The sequence below is a fragment of the Hemiscyllium ocellatum genome, chromosome 2, assembly GCF_020745735.1.
Source record: "Hemiscyllium ocellatum isolate sHemOce1 chromosome 2, sHemOce1.pat.X.cur, whole genome shotgun sequence".
In the NCBI taxonomy this organism is placed as follows: domain Eukaryota; kingdom Metazoa; phylum Chordata; class Chondrichthyes; order Orectolobiformes; family Hemiscylliidae; genus Hemiscyllium; species Hemiscyllium ocellatum.
In genome coordinates, this window is record NC_083402.1 from 146864126 (window position 1) to 146879461 (window position 15336).

General features: G+C 47.6%; 2 protein-coding genes across 5 annotated transcripts in view; one reads left to right on the top strand and one right to left on the bottom strand.

Moving 5' to 3' along the window:
* Positions 1-6689, bottom strand: part of plaa (phospholipase A2-activating protein) — a 40676-nt gene extending 33987 nt beyond the window's left edge. For 2 of the 3 annotated variants that reach the window (XM_060846743.1, XM_060846729.1), the window contains exon 1: positions 6497-6689. In XM_060846743.1, the coding sequence (XP_060702726.1) occupies positions 6497-6639 (143 nt within the window). In that variant the 5' untranslated portion in view covers positions 6640-6689. The remainder of the gene's footprint in view (positions 1-6496) is intronic. The other variant, XM_060846737.1, reaches the window with a different exon arrangement.
* A 225-nt stretch (positions 6690-6914) lies between these two features.
* spata6l (spermatogenesis associated 6-like) overlaps positions 6915-15336 on the top strand; it is a 67357-nt gene continuing 58935 nt past the window's right edge. Inside the window, exons 1-3 of one of the 2 annotated variants that reach the window (XM_060846764.1) lie at positions 6915-6966; positions 11551-11615; positions 14830-14967. In XM_060846764.1, coding sequence (XP_060702747.1) covers positions 11568-11615; positions 14830-14967 — 186 coding nt within the window. In that variant the 5' untranslated portion in view covers positions 6915-6966; positions 11551-11567. Of the gene's footprint in view, positions 6967-7997; positions 8054-11550; positions 11616-14829; positions 14968-15336 lie in introns of those variants that run through there. The other variant, XM_060846755.1, reaches the window with a different exon arrangement.

Here is a 15336-nt window from a genome sequence, read left to right on the forward strand (position 1 = left end):
CATTCCATGAACTCACGACTTGCTGAGTAAAGAATCTACCCCTAACATCAGTCCTATACCTACCACCCCTTAGTTTAAAGCTATGTCCCCTCGTAACAGCTGACTCCATACGTGGAAAAAGGTTCTCATGGTCAACCCTATCTAAACCCCTAATCATCTTGTACACCTCTATCAAGTCACTCCTAAACCTTCTTTTCTCAGTGCCTCAGCCTTTCCTCATACGATCTTCCTACCAAACCAGGCAACATCCTGGTGAACCTCCTCTGCACCCGTTCCAGTGCCTCCACATCCTTCCTATAGGATGGCAACCAAAACTGCACATAATACTCCAGCTGCGGCCACACCAGAGTCTTATACAACTGCAACATTACCTCAGGACTCTGGAAGTCAATTCCCCTACCAATAAAAGCCAGTACGCCATATGCCTTCTTCACAGCACTATTTACCTGGGTGGCAACTTTCAGAGATCTGTGTACATGGACACCAAGATCCCTCTGCTCATCCACACTACCAAGTATCCGACCACTAGCCCAGTACTCCATCTTCTTGTTACTCTTACCAAAGTGAATCACTTCACACTTAGCTACATTGAACTCCAACAAGTCCACACCGACCTGCCGAAGCGAAACCCACCCATACTCCTACCCCTACACCTGCCCCCTACCTAACACTATGGGCAATCCAGCATGGCCAATTCACCTGACCTGCACATCTTCGGACCGTGGGAGGAAACCGGAGCACCCGGAGGAAACCCACGCAGACACGGGGAGAACGTGCAAACTCCACACAGTCAGTCACCTGAGGTGGGAATTGAACCTGGGTCTCTGGCGCTGTGAGGCAGCAGTGCTAACCACTGTGCCACCATGCTGCCCACGGGGACTATGCAGAAGATCAGCTAGGATTGTGTGGGAATAGTCAAGTCTAAAGGAAATGCAGACATGAATGACCGTTTCAGCAGATGAGCTGCAGACAGCGGTGAGAAGTTAGGTGATGCTATGCAGGTAGAAATAGTCTGACTTGATAATGGCCAGTCTTGAGGCCAGGACATGATCACAAGGCATAAGGCATGATCACAAGTGTTGGAGGAATTAAAAATCAGTGATACTCAAAAGGCCAAAATTAGATGAGCAAAGTATTTCAGAAAGATGGAGAGCTTAAAAAGATGGCAGAGATAAGGAAGGGTGACACCATAGAGTGATTTGAAATCAAAGTTGAGAACTCTAAAATTAAAATGTTCTTTGACCAGTAGCAATATAGGTCAGTGGGTGACTGGGGATTGGGATTTGCTGCAAATTAATATATGGACAGCAAAGGTTTGGATGACCTCAAGTTTGCAAAGGGGACTATGCAGAAGATTGGCTAGGATTGTGTGGGAATAGTCAAGTCTAAAGGAAATGCAGACATGAATGACGGTTTCAGCAGATGAGCTGCAGACAGCAGTGAGAAGTTAGGTGATGCTATGCAGGTGGAAATAGTCAGACTTGATAATGGCCAGTCTTGGAGGAGTTGAGAGTGTATTGCTGGGAAAGCACAGCAGTTCATGCAGCATCCGAGAAGCAGGAAAATTGACATTTCGTGCATAAGCCCTTCATCAGGGATGAGGCTTGTGGACCAGGGCTGAGAGATAAATAGGAGGGGAGTGGGGTGGGTAGCTGAGCAAGCGGTAGATGGATGAAGGGGAGGGAGAAGGTGATAGGTCAGTGGGGGGAGTGATCGACAGGTCCAGAGGGTGGGGTCGAGCTGGAGGCTTCGAACTAGATATGGGGGGGGGGAAGAGAAAAAGAGATGAGGAAACTGTTGAAACCCACATTTGTCCCATGTGGTTGCAGGGTCCCAAGATGGAGTGTGAGGCTTTCTTCCTCCAGGCGTCGGGTGGTAACGGTTTGGTGGTGGAGGACGCCCAGAATGTGCATGTCCTTGATGGAGTGGGAAGGGGAGGTGAAGTGTTCAGTCATGGGACGGTGGGGTTGGAGGGGTGTGAGTATCCCAGAGATGTTTTCTGAAACAATCCGCAAGAAGGCGTGCTGTTTCCCCAATGTAGAGGAGACCACACTGAGTGAAACGGATGCAGTAGGTGACATTGGAAGAGGTACAGGTAAATTTCTGATGGATGTGGAAGGATTCCTTGGGGCCTTGGACAGAGGTGACGGGAGTGGTGTGGGCTCAGTCTTTACACTTCCTGCAGTGGCAGTGGAAGATGCCAGGAGTGGGGTTGTGGGCTGCTGGGAGGCATGGACCTGAGGAGGGACTCTTGGAGGGAATGGCCTCTCCGGAACGCTGATTGGGGTAGGGAGGGAAATATATCTTTGGCAGTGGAGTCTGCTTGGAGATGGCAGAAGTGGTGGAGGATGATGTGATGGATGCAGAGGTTGGTGGGGTGGAAGGTGAGGACCGGGGAATGGGGGGGGGTTCTGTCCTTATGTTGGAAGGGGTGCGGTTCAAGGGCAGTGGTGTGTGGAGTGGAGGAGATATGCTGGAAGGCATAGTCAGCCACATGGGAATGCAGAAGGAGGCTGTCTGGGACTTTCTGGAGGTGGAATTGGTCATCATAGGAACAGATGTGGCGGAGGTTGAGGAATTGGGAAGAAGGGATACCATTTTTACAGGAGGCTGGGTGGAAGGAGGTGGAGTCTAGGTAGCATTGGCAGTTGGTGGGCTTGTAGTATATGTCTGTGGTTAGTTGGTTGCCCCTTGAGCCTGTTCCTCCATTTGATACGATCATAATTGATCTCATTTAGTCTCACCTCTGTTTTCCTGCTGTTCTCCACAATCCTTCAATCTAATATTCATTTAAAAATTGTCCATCTTCTCCCTAAATTTACTCAAAATAGTTTACCCGTTTGGAAATGAAAAAGAGGAATGAAGCCTATTCATTCAAAGGATAGCGAATCTTAGAGTTATATACTCTGGAGAACTTTGATACTTAGTCGATGAGTATTTCCGACACAAATATCAATGGATTTTTGGGTACAGAAGGGAATCAAGGAATATGAGACTAATGCAGGAAAGTCTACCACACTCTATAATAGCAAATTCCACACAACCACTATCTCTTTAAAAGAAATATTTCTCCTAATCTGTTTTTACCTCTCAATTTAAAACCATGATCTCCAATTTGAGAGCAGACCACTGAAGAATTTGTTCTCTCAGAAGGTTGAGGATCTTTGCCACAGAGATCTGTGGGGGCAGAGTCCCTGTGTATATTTAAGACAGAGATTCTTGACGAGTCAGGGAATTCAAAGGTTATAGGGTAATGGGCAGGAAAATAGATATTAAAGTTCTGGATCAGCCTAGATCCTATTGAATGGCAGAGCAGGTTCGAGAAGCTGAATGGCCAACTCTTGTTCCTACTTTTTATGTTCTCGTGGCATTGTTTAAAAGGAAATATTAGCACCCAAGTACTAAAATGTGAGAACGTCATATATCAGGTGTGATTTCCACCCATAACCAGCCCCATCACAAACTCACACCCAGTCCTAATCATGACCAATCACCCCACTCAATTGCAGCTCATTCCCAATCAGACCAACTCTGGACGCGAATCCAGCCCCAATTCTCACCACTGATCAACCCCGTTGTCAATCCCTACTAGTACCCAACAGCTCCATTCTCAATTCCAACCGGTCCCCTGATCAACCCCATTCTCATACCAACCAGTCCCCGCATCAACACCAATCTCAATGCCAACCGGCCACCTGATCAAACTCATTCTCATTCCCAACCCGCCACCTGACCAAGCGAATTTTCAAGCTCTACCAGTCTCCGTCAACCCGATTCTCAATCCCAACTAATCCCCCCAATCAACCCCATTCTCAATCCCAACTAATCCCCCCAATCAACCCCATTCTCAATCCCAACTAATCCCCCCAATCAACCCCATTCTCAATCCCAATTTGTCCCCTGATTAACCCCATTCTCAATCCCAACTCGCCCCCGATCAACCCTATTCTCAATCCCAACTAATCCCCCGATCAACCCCATTCTCATTAGAGACCGCAATTTCCCTTCCCACATGGTTAAAGATGCCCTCCAACGCATCTCGTCCACATCCCGCACCTCTGCCCTCAGACCCCATCCCTCCAACTGTAACAAGGACAGAACGCCCCTGGTGCTCACCTTCCACCCTACCAACCTTCGCAAAAACTAAATCATCCGCCGAAATTTCTGCCACCTCCAAAAAGACCCCACCACCAGAGATATATTTCCCTCCCCACCCCTTTCCGACTTCTGCAAAGACCGTTCCCTCCGTGCCTACCTAGTCAGGTCCACGCCCCCCTACAACCCACCCTCCCATCCTGGCACCTTCCCCTGCCACCGCAGGAACTGTAAAACCTGTGTCCACACCTCCTCCCTCACCTCTATCCAAGGCCCTAAAGGAGCCTTCCACATCCATCAATGTTTTACCTGCACATCCATTAATATAATTTATTGTATCCGTTGCTCCCAATGCGGTCTCCTCTACATTGGGGAGACTGGGCACCTCCTAACACAGCGTTTTAGGGAACATCTCCAGGACACACGCACCAATCACACCACACCGCCCCGTGGCCCAACATTTCAACTCCCCCTCCCATTCTGCCGAGGACATGGAGGTCCTGGGCCTCCTTCACCACCGCTCCCTCACCACCAGACGCCTGGAGGAAGAACGCCTCATCTTCCGCCTTGGAACACTTCAACCCCAGGGCATCAATGTGGACTTCAACAGTTTCCTCATTTCCCCTTCCCCCACCTCATCCTAGTTCCAAACTTCCAGCTCAGCACTGTCCCCATAACTTGTTCAGACTTGTCCTACCTGCCTATCTTTTTTTCCAACTATCCACTCCACCCTCTCCTCCCTGACCTATCACCTTCATCCCCTCCCCCACTCACCTATTGTACTCTATGCTACTTTCTCCCCACCCCCACCCTCCTCTAGCTTATTTCTCCACGCTTCAGGGTCTCTGTCTTTATTCCTGATGAAGGGCTTTTGCCAGAAACGTCAATTTCGCTGCTCCTTGGATGCTGCCTGAACTGCTGTGCTCTTCCAGCACCACGAAACCAGAATCTGGTTTCCAGCATCTGCAGTCATTGTTTTTACCCATTCTTAATCCCAACTAATTCCCTGACCAACTCCATTCTCAATCCCAACTTGTCCCAGATCAACCCCATTCTAAATACCAACCAGTCTCCTGATAACCCCATTCTCAATCCCGACCCACCCCCTGACCAAGCCCATTTTCAAGCCCAACCAGTCTCCATCAACCCGATTCTCAATCCCAACTAATCCCCCCCGACCAACCCCATTCTCAATCCCAACTCGCCCCCCCGACCAATCCCATTCTCAGACCCAACTCCCCCACCCCCACCCCAATGAACCCCATTCTCAAACCCAACTCGCCCCCCCGATCAACCCCATTCTCAATCCCAACTCGCCACCCCCGATCAACCCCATTCTCAATCCCAACTCGCCACCCCAATCAACCCCATTCTCAATCCCAACTCGCCACCCCAATCAACCCCATTCTCAATCCCAACTCGCCACCCCCGATCAACCCCATTCTCAATCACAATCCAGTCATCAATCAACCCCATTCCCAATCACAACCCATCCCCGAATCAACCCCATTCTCAATCCCAACTCACCCCCAATCAACCCCATTCTCAATCCCAATTCGTCCCCCGATCAACCCCATTCTCAATCCCAACCCGCCCCCTGATCAACCCCATTCCCAATCCCAACTCGCCCCCGATCAACCCCATTCTCAATCCCAACCCACCCCCCAATCAACCCCATTCTCAATCCCAATTCATCCCCCGATCAACCCCATTCCCAATCCCAACTCGCCCCCAATCAACCCCATTCTCAATCCCAACTCGCCCCCAATCAACCCCATTCCCAATCACAACCAATCCCCCAATCAACCCACCCCCGATCAACCCCATTCTCAACCCCAACCCACCCCCGATCAACCCCATTCTCAATCCCAACCCACCCCCGATCAACCCCATTCTCAATCCCAACCTGCCCCCAATCAACCCCATTCTCAATCCCAACCTGCCCCCGATCAACCCCATTCTCAATCCCAACCCGTCCCCCGATCAACCCCATTCTCAATCCCAATTCGTCCCCCGATCAACCCCATTCTCAATCCCAACCTGCCCCCCGATCAACCCCATTCTCAATCCCAACCTGCCCCCCGATCAACCCCATTCTCAATCCCAACCTGCCCCCCGATCAACCCCATTCCCAATCCCAACCCACCTCCTTGTCAACCCCATTCTCAATCCCAACCCACCCCCTGGTCCACCCCATGCTCAATCCTAAATAGCCCCCAATCCCAACCCTCGCAGTCAGCCACTCCTATTCCCCAACTCGTTCCAATCTCAATTCCTCGCCGAGGAATCACCCCAAACACACAGAGCGAGTGAGTCTCCAAACTGTCAACTCATCAGTGAGTGCCGCTCCCTGTGGCGGGGCCTAGCAGCCGCCGCCGCCTCACCCTTCAGGCGTGTTTACCTGTGGGGGGCCCAGACCCGGGCCGTGCGGTCCCGGGACACGGACACGAAGGCGCCGGCCGGGTGCAGGGTGGCGGCCAGCCCCCTGACATCCATCTGGTGCCCGGCGAGGGAGCAGCTGAGCCTGAAGGCGGACGACGCCATGTCGGCCTGTCCTGCCAGTGTCCGCCGGCCTCCTGGGAACCGCCGCCCCCTTCCCGTCCAACCGTGAGGTAAAACATCAAAAATAAAAATAAAAAATAAAACACCTCAAACCTCACCCTATCTCCTCCCCCACCCCCACAAATAAACACGGGGAAGGCGGACACACATTTTAATTTTTTTAAAAGATAAATACGTTAACAATTATCGACGGGTCAGGGGGTCGTCGCCATGGTAACCGTCACCAAAGCTTGACGATTTTATTAATTTCTGGACGGGGGGCACAAAGGTTCATTCCGCTGTTTGTTTGTTGAAAGTAAATTAACGGAGGTGAGGGAGTTTTTATATTTTTATTCAGTGTGAAGTTGGGAAGGTTTTGGTGAGGGGTGGGGGAGGGAGGGAGAGAGGAGGCCGCACCGACATCTACAGGCTCGGAGGACCGACTTGGGAGCAGCTTCCCCTCCCTTCCTCACCCCTCACCCCCTCCATCACTCCCTCTCCCCTCACCCCCCTCCGTCACTCCCTCTCCCCTCACCCCCTCCATCACTCCCTCTCCCCTCACCCCCTCCATCACTCCCTCACCCCCTCCATCACTCCCTCACCCCTCCATCACTCCCTCACCCCTCCATCACTCCCTCTCCCCTCACCCCTCCATCACTCCCTCTCCCCTCACCCCCTCCATCACTCCCTCTCCCCTCACCCCCTCCATCACTCCCTCTCCCCTCACCCCCTCCATCACTCCCTCTCCCCTCACCCCCTCCATCACTCCCTCACCCCTCCATCACTCCCTCACCCCCTCCATCACTCCCTCTCCCCTCACCCCTCCATCACTCCCTCACCCCCTCCATCACTCCCTCTCCCCTCACCCCCTCCATCACTCCCCTCACCCCTCCATCACTCCCTCTCCCCTCACCCCTCCATCACTCCCTCACCCCTCCATCACCCCCTCCATCACTCCCTCACCCCTCCACTCCCTCACCCCTCCATCACTCCCTCTCCCCTCACCCCCTCCATCACTCCCTCACCCCTCCATCACTCCCTCACCCCTCCATCACTCCCTCACCCCCTCCATCACTCCCTCTCCCCTCACCCCCTCCATCACTCCCCTCACCCCTCCATCACTCCCTCTCCCCTCACCCCTCCATCACTCCCTCTCCCCTCACCCCCTCACCCCTCCATCACTCCCTCTCCCCTCACCCCTCCATCACTCCCTCTCCCCTCACCCCCTCACCCCTCCATCACTCCCTCTCCCCTCACCCCCTCACCCCTCCATCACTCCCTCACCCCTCCATCACTCCCTCTCCCCTCACCCCCTCCATCACTCCCTCTCCCCTCGCCCCCTCCATCACTCCCTCTCCCCTCCATCACTCCCTCTCCCCTCACCCCCTCCATCACTCCACACACTGACTGAGCACAGGTAAAATTCATAACCAACAGCAACAGCAGTAATCCAGCCCCAATCATGATTGATGTAACATTCCCCACATCTACTTTCCTTACCCTTTACCGATATCCTTCACATCCATTTTCTGCCCCTTTTTCCCTTAACACCACCCAACACTCCACTTTCATGCCTTTTCTTTCCCCTAACCCTAGATCCAAAACTCATGTCCAGTTTCCTGCCCCTTTACCCCACAACTCTTTACCAATATCCTTCACATCTATTTTCTGCCCCTTTTCCCTTCTCCAACAATTCTCATATCCATAGACCATAGAACAATACAGCGCAGAACAGGTTCTTTGGCCCTTGATGTTGCGCCGACCTATTCTCAGCTCGTTCTCTATACTATCCCATCATCATCCATGCACTTATCCAAGGATTGTTTAAATTTCACTAATATGGCTGAGTTAACTACGTTGACAGGCAGGGCATTCCATGCCCTTATCACTCTCTGATAAAGAACCTACTTCTGACATCTGTCTTAAATCTATCACCCCTGAATTTGTTGCTCATCACCCCCCACCTCGTACAAACTGACATCACCATCCTAGGAAAAATGCTTCCACTGTCTACCCGATCTAATCCTGTGATCATCTTGTATGTACTTGTATTCACTTTAATGCCTTTTCCCCCGAACCTGAGAACCAAAACTCATATCCACTTTCCTGCTCTTTACCCCTTAACCCTTAATTTCACACACTCTTCACGTCCACTCTCCCTATAATCCTTAATCTGACAATCCTCAAATCCACTTTCCTGCCTTATATCCTGCGACGCTAGATCCAAAACTCATATCAAGTTAGCATCCCCCTTTCCCTTAACTCTTTATCCAACATTCCTCATATCCATTTTCTGCCTTTTCTTTCCCTTTAACCCTAGATCCAAAACTCATGTCCACTTTCCTGCCCCTTTCCCCATCACCCTTCATGCAACAATCCTCACATCCACCTTTCTGCCCTTTTCCACATTATCTTTAATTTGATACACTCTTCATTGCCCATTTTCTGCCTTTCCCTCATACCCTTGATCACACAATCCTCACATCCACTTTCCTGCCACTTTCTCTGTAACCCCTGAAGCTCAAGACAACTTTTCTGCCCTTATCTCTTGACCTGACACTCTTTACATCCACTTTCTTGCCTTTTCACTTTAACCTTTGACGTGACACTATCATGTCCTCTTTTCTGACCTTTTCCCCATAACCTTCAAATTCCACAACTGATCAAGCATCTGTCTCACCCTTAATATACACTAGGATTGGAGTTTATTGAAAAACATGACATAACGTGAGCTGTTGTGGCACAGTGGTAGTGTCCCTATCTCTGAGCCAGGAGGCCCGGGTTCAAGTCCCATCCAATCCAGAGATGTGAAGTAGTATCCCTGAACAGGTTGATTAGAAAATATCAGAAGGAGTAGCATTCACTGTGGATAAAGGGGTGCCTTTAGATGGACTGTACATGCATTTCCAGAAAGCATTTGATTAAATGCCACAGCAAAGGTCATTGTGGAAAGTAAAGGTTCATAGTTCAGGAGGATGCATATTAACATGGAAAGAAGATTGTCTGGCTGATAGAAAACAATATGTATATGTCAGTTTTTATTTGATTTGCAGAATGTGACAAGTGGAGTCTAACAGAAGGCTGTGCTAGGGCTTGAACATTTTACATCAATGAAACTAGAGGGCATAGGTTTAAGGTGAGAGGAGAAAGATTTTAAAAGGACCTGAGGGGTAACTTTATCATGCAGAGGATGGTGCATGTATGGAACGAACTGCCAGAGGAAGTGGTAAAGGCAGATACAATTACAATATTTAAAATGCATCTGGATAAGTATATGAAATGAAAGGTTTAGAGGGATTATAGATCAAATGCTAGCAAATGGGCTGAGGTCAGATTGGGATGGCTGGTCAGCATGGAAGAGTTGGACTAAAGTTGGGGTGGCACGGTGGCTCAGTGGTTAGACTGCTGTCTCACAGCACCAGCGACCTGGGTTCGATTCCAGCCTTGGGCGACAGTTTGCACATTTTCCCCATGTCTGTGTGAGTTTCCTCTGTGTGTTTTGGTTTTCTCCCATAAGGTCAGGTGAATTCGCCATACTAAGTTGCCCATAGTGTTCAGGGATGTGTAGGTGAGGTGCATTAGTCAGGGGAAACCTCAAAAAGTTCTCAAGTGTATTATTCAGCTTGAAATCCATGTAGTAAGATATTCCTGTATATTTAAAAATTACAGATACACCGTAAATATTTGTTCTAGTGGCGAACTTCAGATAATGTTCGAGATTTAATTACTAGCTTGTACTGAAACAAGCCAGTATTTATGAATTGCATTCAACTGTGGAGTCAATCTTTCGGAAAAAAATGGGTTTGGATAGGATATTCTTTGGAGGGTCAGTTTGGACTTGTTGGGCTGAAAGGCCTGTTTCCACACTGTAGGGATTCTAATTCTAAAGGGTCTGCTTCTATGACTCTGCCCACCCTGCAGATGTCTGTGGCAAGGAGTTCCAGAGACTCTCAATTCTCTTAATTAATTATAAAATAGTGTCCCTTTATTCTGAGGCTTTGTCCTCTAGCCCTAGGCTCTGCCATTAAGGGGAACTTCCTATCAAACCTTAAGAATTATATGTATTTGAATGAGATCACCTCTCATTCTTTCAAATTCAAACACAGCAGCTAACTCAGTCCAGCAGCATGGTAATGCCGCTGGACATCCCCATAGCCTTATTGGACCACAGGACTACTCTCTCATTGGACAGAGAGAAAGAGAGAGAGAGAGAGAGGCTACAGGTGGTGGTATAGTCTGAGGATCACCACACCTCAGGAGAAGGGAGAGGTTGAGAAGGAGAATCCTTCATGGTAAAGACAGCCAGTGTGGAAATTGAATCCATGCTGTTGGCATTACTCTGCATTGCCAACTGAGTTAACTGACCCACTAGAGGTTAATGGTCATGGGCTCAATTCCTACCGTGGCAGATGGTGAATCTTGAAAGGGGCTTTTGAAGTGCAATGGAGACCTGGGTTTAATTCCCAGGTGTTCAATAACAACATGTTTACACCAAGACCAATCAGAGATGTTCTGTTACGATTCCTGAACTGCACATTATCCCTTTTGCAGTTTTGCAAGATTTATATTATCGGTGTCAATGTTTACAAACATACTGGTGTGAATTTATAATTACCTGTTGTTGCTGATTTGATTTGTACCGGCTTCTTTAAAATAAGTTGGAAGCACAAGGCAGTAATAGTGAGAACCTCTGTCAGATTATATTTGCGAGAACCTTTTTTTCTAATTTTCATGGCGTGTTGAAGCTCTGTTGCATTTTCTTCGGTGTTTAAACTCTTATCAAGCGTCACTCGCTCAATCACCAAGGAAACGCGTCGTTTCCCCAGAGCAGCGGTGAGTGCAACAATCAGTTTGCAATTAGCAACTTAATTTTCACAGCATTGTGGCTAATTTTACATTTTTATTCCCTTCCAGACCGGTATTTCAACAAAATGCCTCAAAAAGTTCTCAAGTGTGTTATTCAGCTTGAAATCCACGCGGTAAGATATTCCTGTATATTTAAAAATTACAGATACACCGTAAATATTTGTTCTATGGCGAACTTCAGATAATGTTCAAGATTTAATTATTAGCTTGTACTGAAACAAGCCAGTATTTATGAATTGCATTCAACTGTGGAGTCGATCTCTCTGGAAAAAATTGCTGAAAAGGAGAAAAAATGGAAACTCTGAAGAAGAGTCACTGAAGTGCTTTCAGAGATGCTGCCGGACCTACTGAGTTTCTCCAGCAATTTCTGTGTATTTAAAACAAGGATGCTGTTTCCTCGAGACTCTGGATAGGCACTAGCGCAAGTTTTGTTTTTTCTTAAATGTGTACTTAATTACAAACGTGTTCTTCTTTGTATTCCTACTTTATAGCAATATTCATACTTTCTTGTTTGCATCAAAAATAGAGATTGCTGGTGAAACTCAGCAGCTCTGTGGAAAGAAAGCAGAATTAACGTTTCGAGTTAAATGACTCTTCACTACAACTAATAACAGCTACAAAGTACTGGTATTTATGCTGAAGGGTGGGGTGGGAGAGGAGAGCAGATAGGTGGACATGGAACCCAGAGAGAGAGAGATGAAAGGGGTAGACAAATGAGGGGATTATGAATACCAGCGTATTACAGAAAATAAACTGAATAAGTGATAATAAGAGGTGAGGGTCACAGCGAATGGGTAGTGAGTGCGAAACGCAAAACCGTGTTATGTGATTTCAGAAGAAAACTGCAATTGCTGAAAAACAGAAATTGCTGGAATCTCTCAGCAGGTCTGGCAGCATTTGTGGGGAGAAATTAGATTAGATTAGATTAGATTAGACTTAGTGTGGAAACAGGCCCTTCGGCCCAACAAGTCCACACCGACCCGCCGAAGCGCAACCCACCCATACCCCTACATTTTACCCCTACCTAACACTACGGGCAATTTAGCATGGCCAATTCACCTAACCCACACATCTTTGGACCGTGGGAGGAAACCGGAGCACCCGGAGGAAACCCACGCAGACACGGGGAGAACATGCAAACTCCACACAGTCAGTCGCCTGAGTCGGGAATTGAACCCGGGTCTCAGGCGCTGTGAGGCAGCAGTGCTAACCACTGTGCCACCGTGCCGCCCATAAAAAAAAATTCACTACTTGCGATGGCCGGGAAATCAGAGTTAACATTTTGTGTCCAGTGAATAGGGGATTGGTGAACAAATGCTGCCTGATGGCACTGTTGGTGACACTTTCCATCACTTTACTGACAGTTGAGAGGAGGCCGATATGGTGGTATTTGGCTAGATTTCATACTTTCTCTCTTCACAGACAGGACATATGTGGTCAATTAATTCCCGGCTCTGGTAGATGCAAGTATTGTAACTATATTAGAAAAGCTTGGTGTAGCTAATTCTGTGGCACAAGTCTACAGGACTACTGCTAAAATGTCGTTGGAGCCCATCACTTTGCAGTGTCCAGTGACTTCACCCATTTGTTTATCACTTGGTGTGAATCAAATTTGCTGAAGGTGAGCATCTGTGCCTTCAGCGACCTCCGGGAGATTCATTATCTATTTCGTATCTTTGGTAAGTACTTTAGCCTTGTCTTTTGTGCAGGTGCGCTAGGATCCCCCAACATTTGGGATGGGAACGGCTGTAGCACCTCTACCAGTGAGTTGTTTAATTGCCCATCTGGTAACCATTTATGACTGGGTGTGGCAGGATGGCAGAGCTTACATATAGAGTCATAGAGATGTACAGCATGGAAACAGATCCTTTTCACTCCAACCTGTCCATGTCGACCAGATATATTTGTTGTGGGATTGCTTGGCTGTTGGCAAACCGCATAGGCAACATGCTGTGGAGTCAATCTTGAGTTGTACCTTCACCAGGTTAACACCTTCTGCGCAGCTCCTGGCATGCTCTCCTGCACTCTTCATTGAACCAGGGTTGATCCCTTGCCTTGGTGACCATGGTAGAATGAGGATATGCCAGGTCATGAGGTTATGAGCTTATGACTGAATACAATTCTATTGCTGCTGATAGTCCATAGTGTCTGTTGGATTTCAAGTCTTGAGATGGTTGATCAGTTTGAACAATGGAAGATAAGACAGCATGACAGAGGGTAGGACAACATCTCCACAATGGTAGTCATTGCAACTGATAGTCTTTTGAACATGTCCATCTGCAATAGATGGATTGGTGAGCATGAAGTCAAGTAGGTTTTGCTCCTGTTGGTTTCCTCACCTTCTGACTCAGACCCAGTCTAGCAGCAATGTTATTTCAGACTGCTGATGGTGATATCTGGGACATTGTCTGAAGACTGAACCAGTGTAACCGATTTCCTTTACTAAAGAACATTAGTGCGACCAGCTGAGTTTTTAACGGTTTAGAAATTACCATTAGACTAGACTAGACTTTAACTCCAGACTAATTAATTTCATTCAAAGTTCGCCATCTGTCTTAGAATTTGAACCAATGTTCCCAGAGCATCAGCCTGGATTTCTACATTTACCACTATACCATCCCTACCACCCCCCCCAAAAAAAACTCCTGGAGAGGACAGCAATAATATGAAGAGCAAAATTTCACCCAGTATGCCTGCAATATGACGCTACCTGTGGGCCATCAATAATGATAGACCTTAGCAGCATTCAATTATGATGAGTCAGCAGTGAAGTGATTGACACGGAGATTGATACACCAGTCAGAACGGACTAACAATTGTCACAGTATTCAAGATTCAAAAGATGGGGAAAAAAATGTTGTTAAACTTTAAGCCGTTCTCAGTGAACATGTTGGTGAAATCACGATTTTATAAAGTCTGAAGAGGGTGACACGGTGGCTCAGTGGTTAGCACTGCTGCCTCACAGCGCCAGGGACCCGGGTTCGATTCCCACCTCAGGCAACTCTGTGTGGAGTTTGCACATTCTCCCTCTGTGTGGGTTTTCTCCCATAGTCCAAAGATGTGCAGGTCAGGTGAATTGGCCATGCTAAATTGCCCATAGTGTTAGGTGCATTAGTTAGGGGAGTGGGTCAGTGTGGACTTGTTGGGCCAAAGGGCCTATCTTCCACACAGTAGGGAATCTAATCTAGTTTTAACAATTATACGAAATTTTCAAATAGAATTTCAGTACTTGTTCTTACTTCACATATGGACATGTAAAAGACAGTTCTAAAAGTTCAAATTTTAGTTACACATTTAGCTGTTACTGTGCTTTTGTTTCCTTTTTAGGTAACCTGTCCTGGTGTGATGTTGCCGAGGAAAGATGAAGTCTATATCAATATTTGTATGCTTGGTCAGTACTGGAAAACAAAATGTTTTATGCCAGTATTCCCACTTCTTATTCACGAAAGTCTGCAATTTGAAAAGGTGAGGATGTAAAACTACTTCTGTTGTCACAAAGGTTCTGGTTCCCACTCTGGGGGGGGTTGAGCTCAAAAATCAAAGCTGAACCTTCTCTGAATTTCCCATATTACAACAATGTACTTACTTCAAAAATACTTTGACTAAGTGACAAGATATTCCAGGATTTCAATAGATGCCAAATATATGCAATGTTTTCTTTTACATTTTGAAGTATTTTATCTGCTTGAATTGAACTTTTCATAGTGTATGTTGGATTTGGATATATTTTATACCATTTGATTCAATTTTATTGCTGTCATATGTACAGAAATACAGTGAAACATGTTGTTTTACATGCTAGATAGGCAGATTGCAGCATACAAGGTACATCAG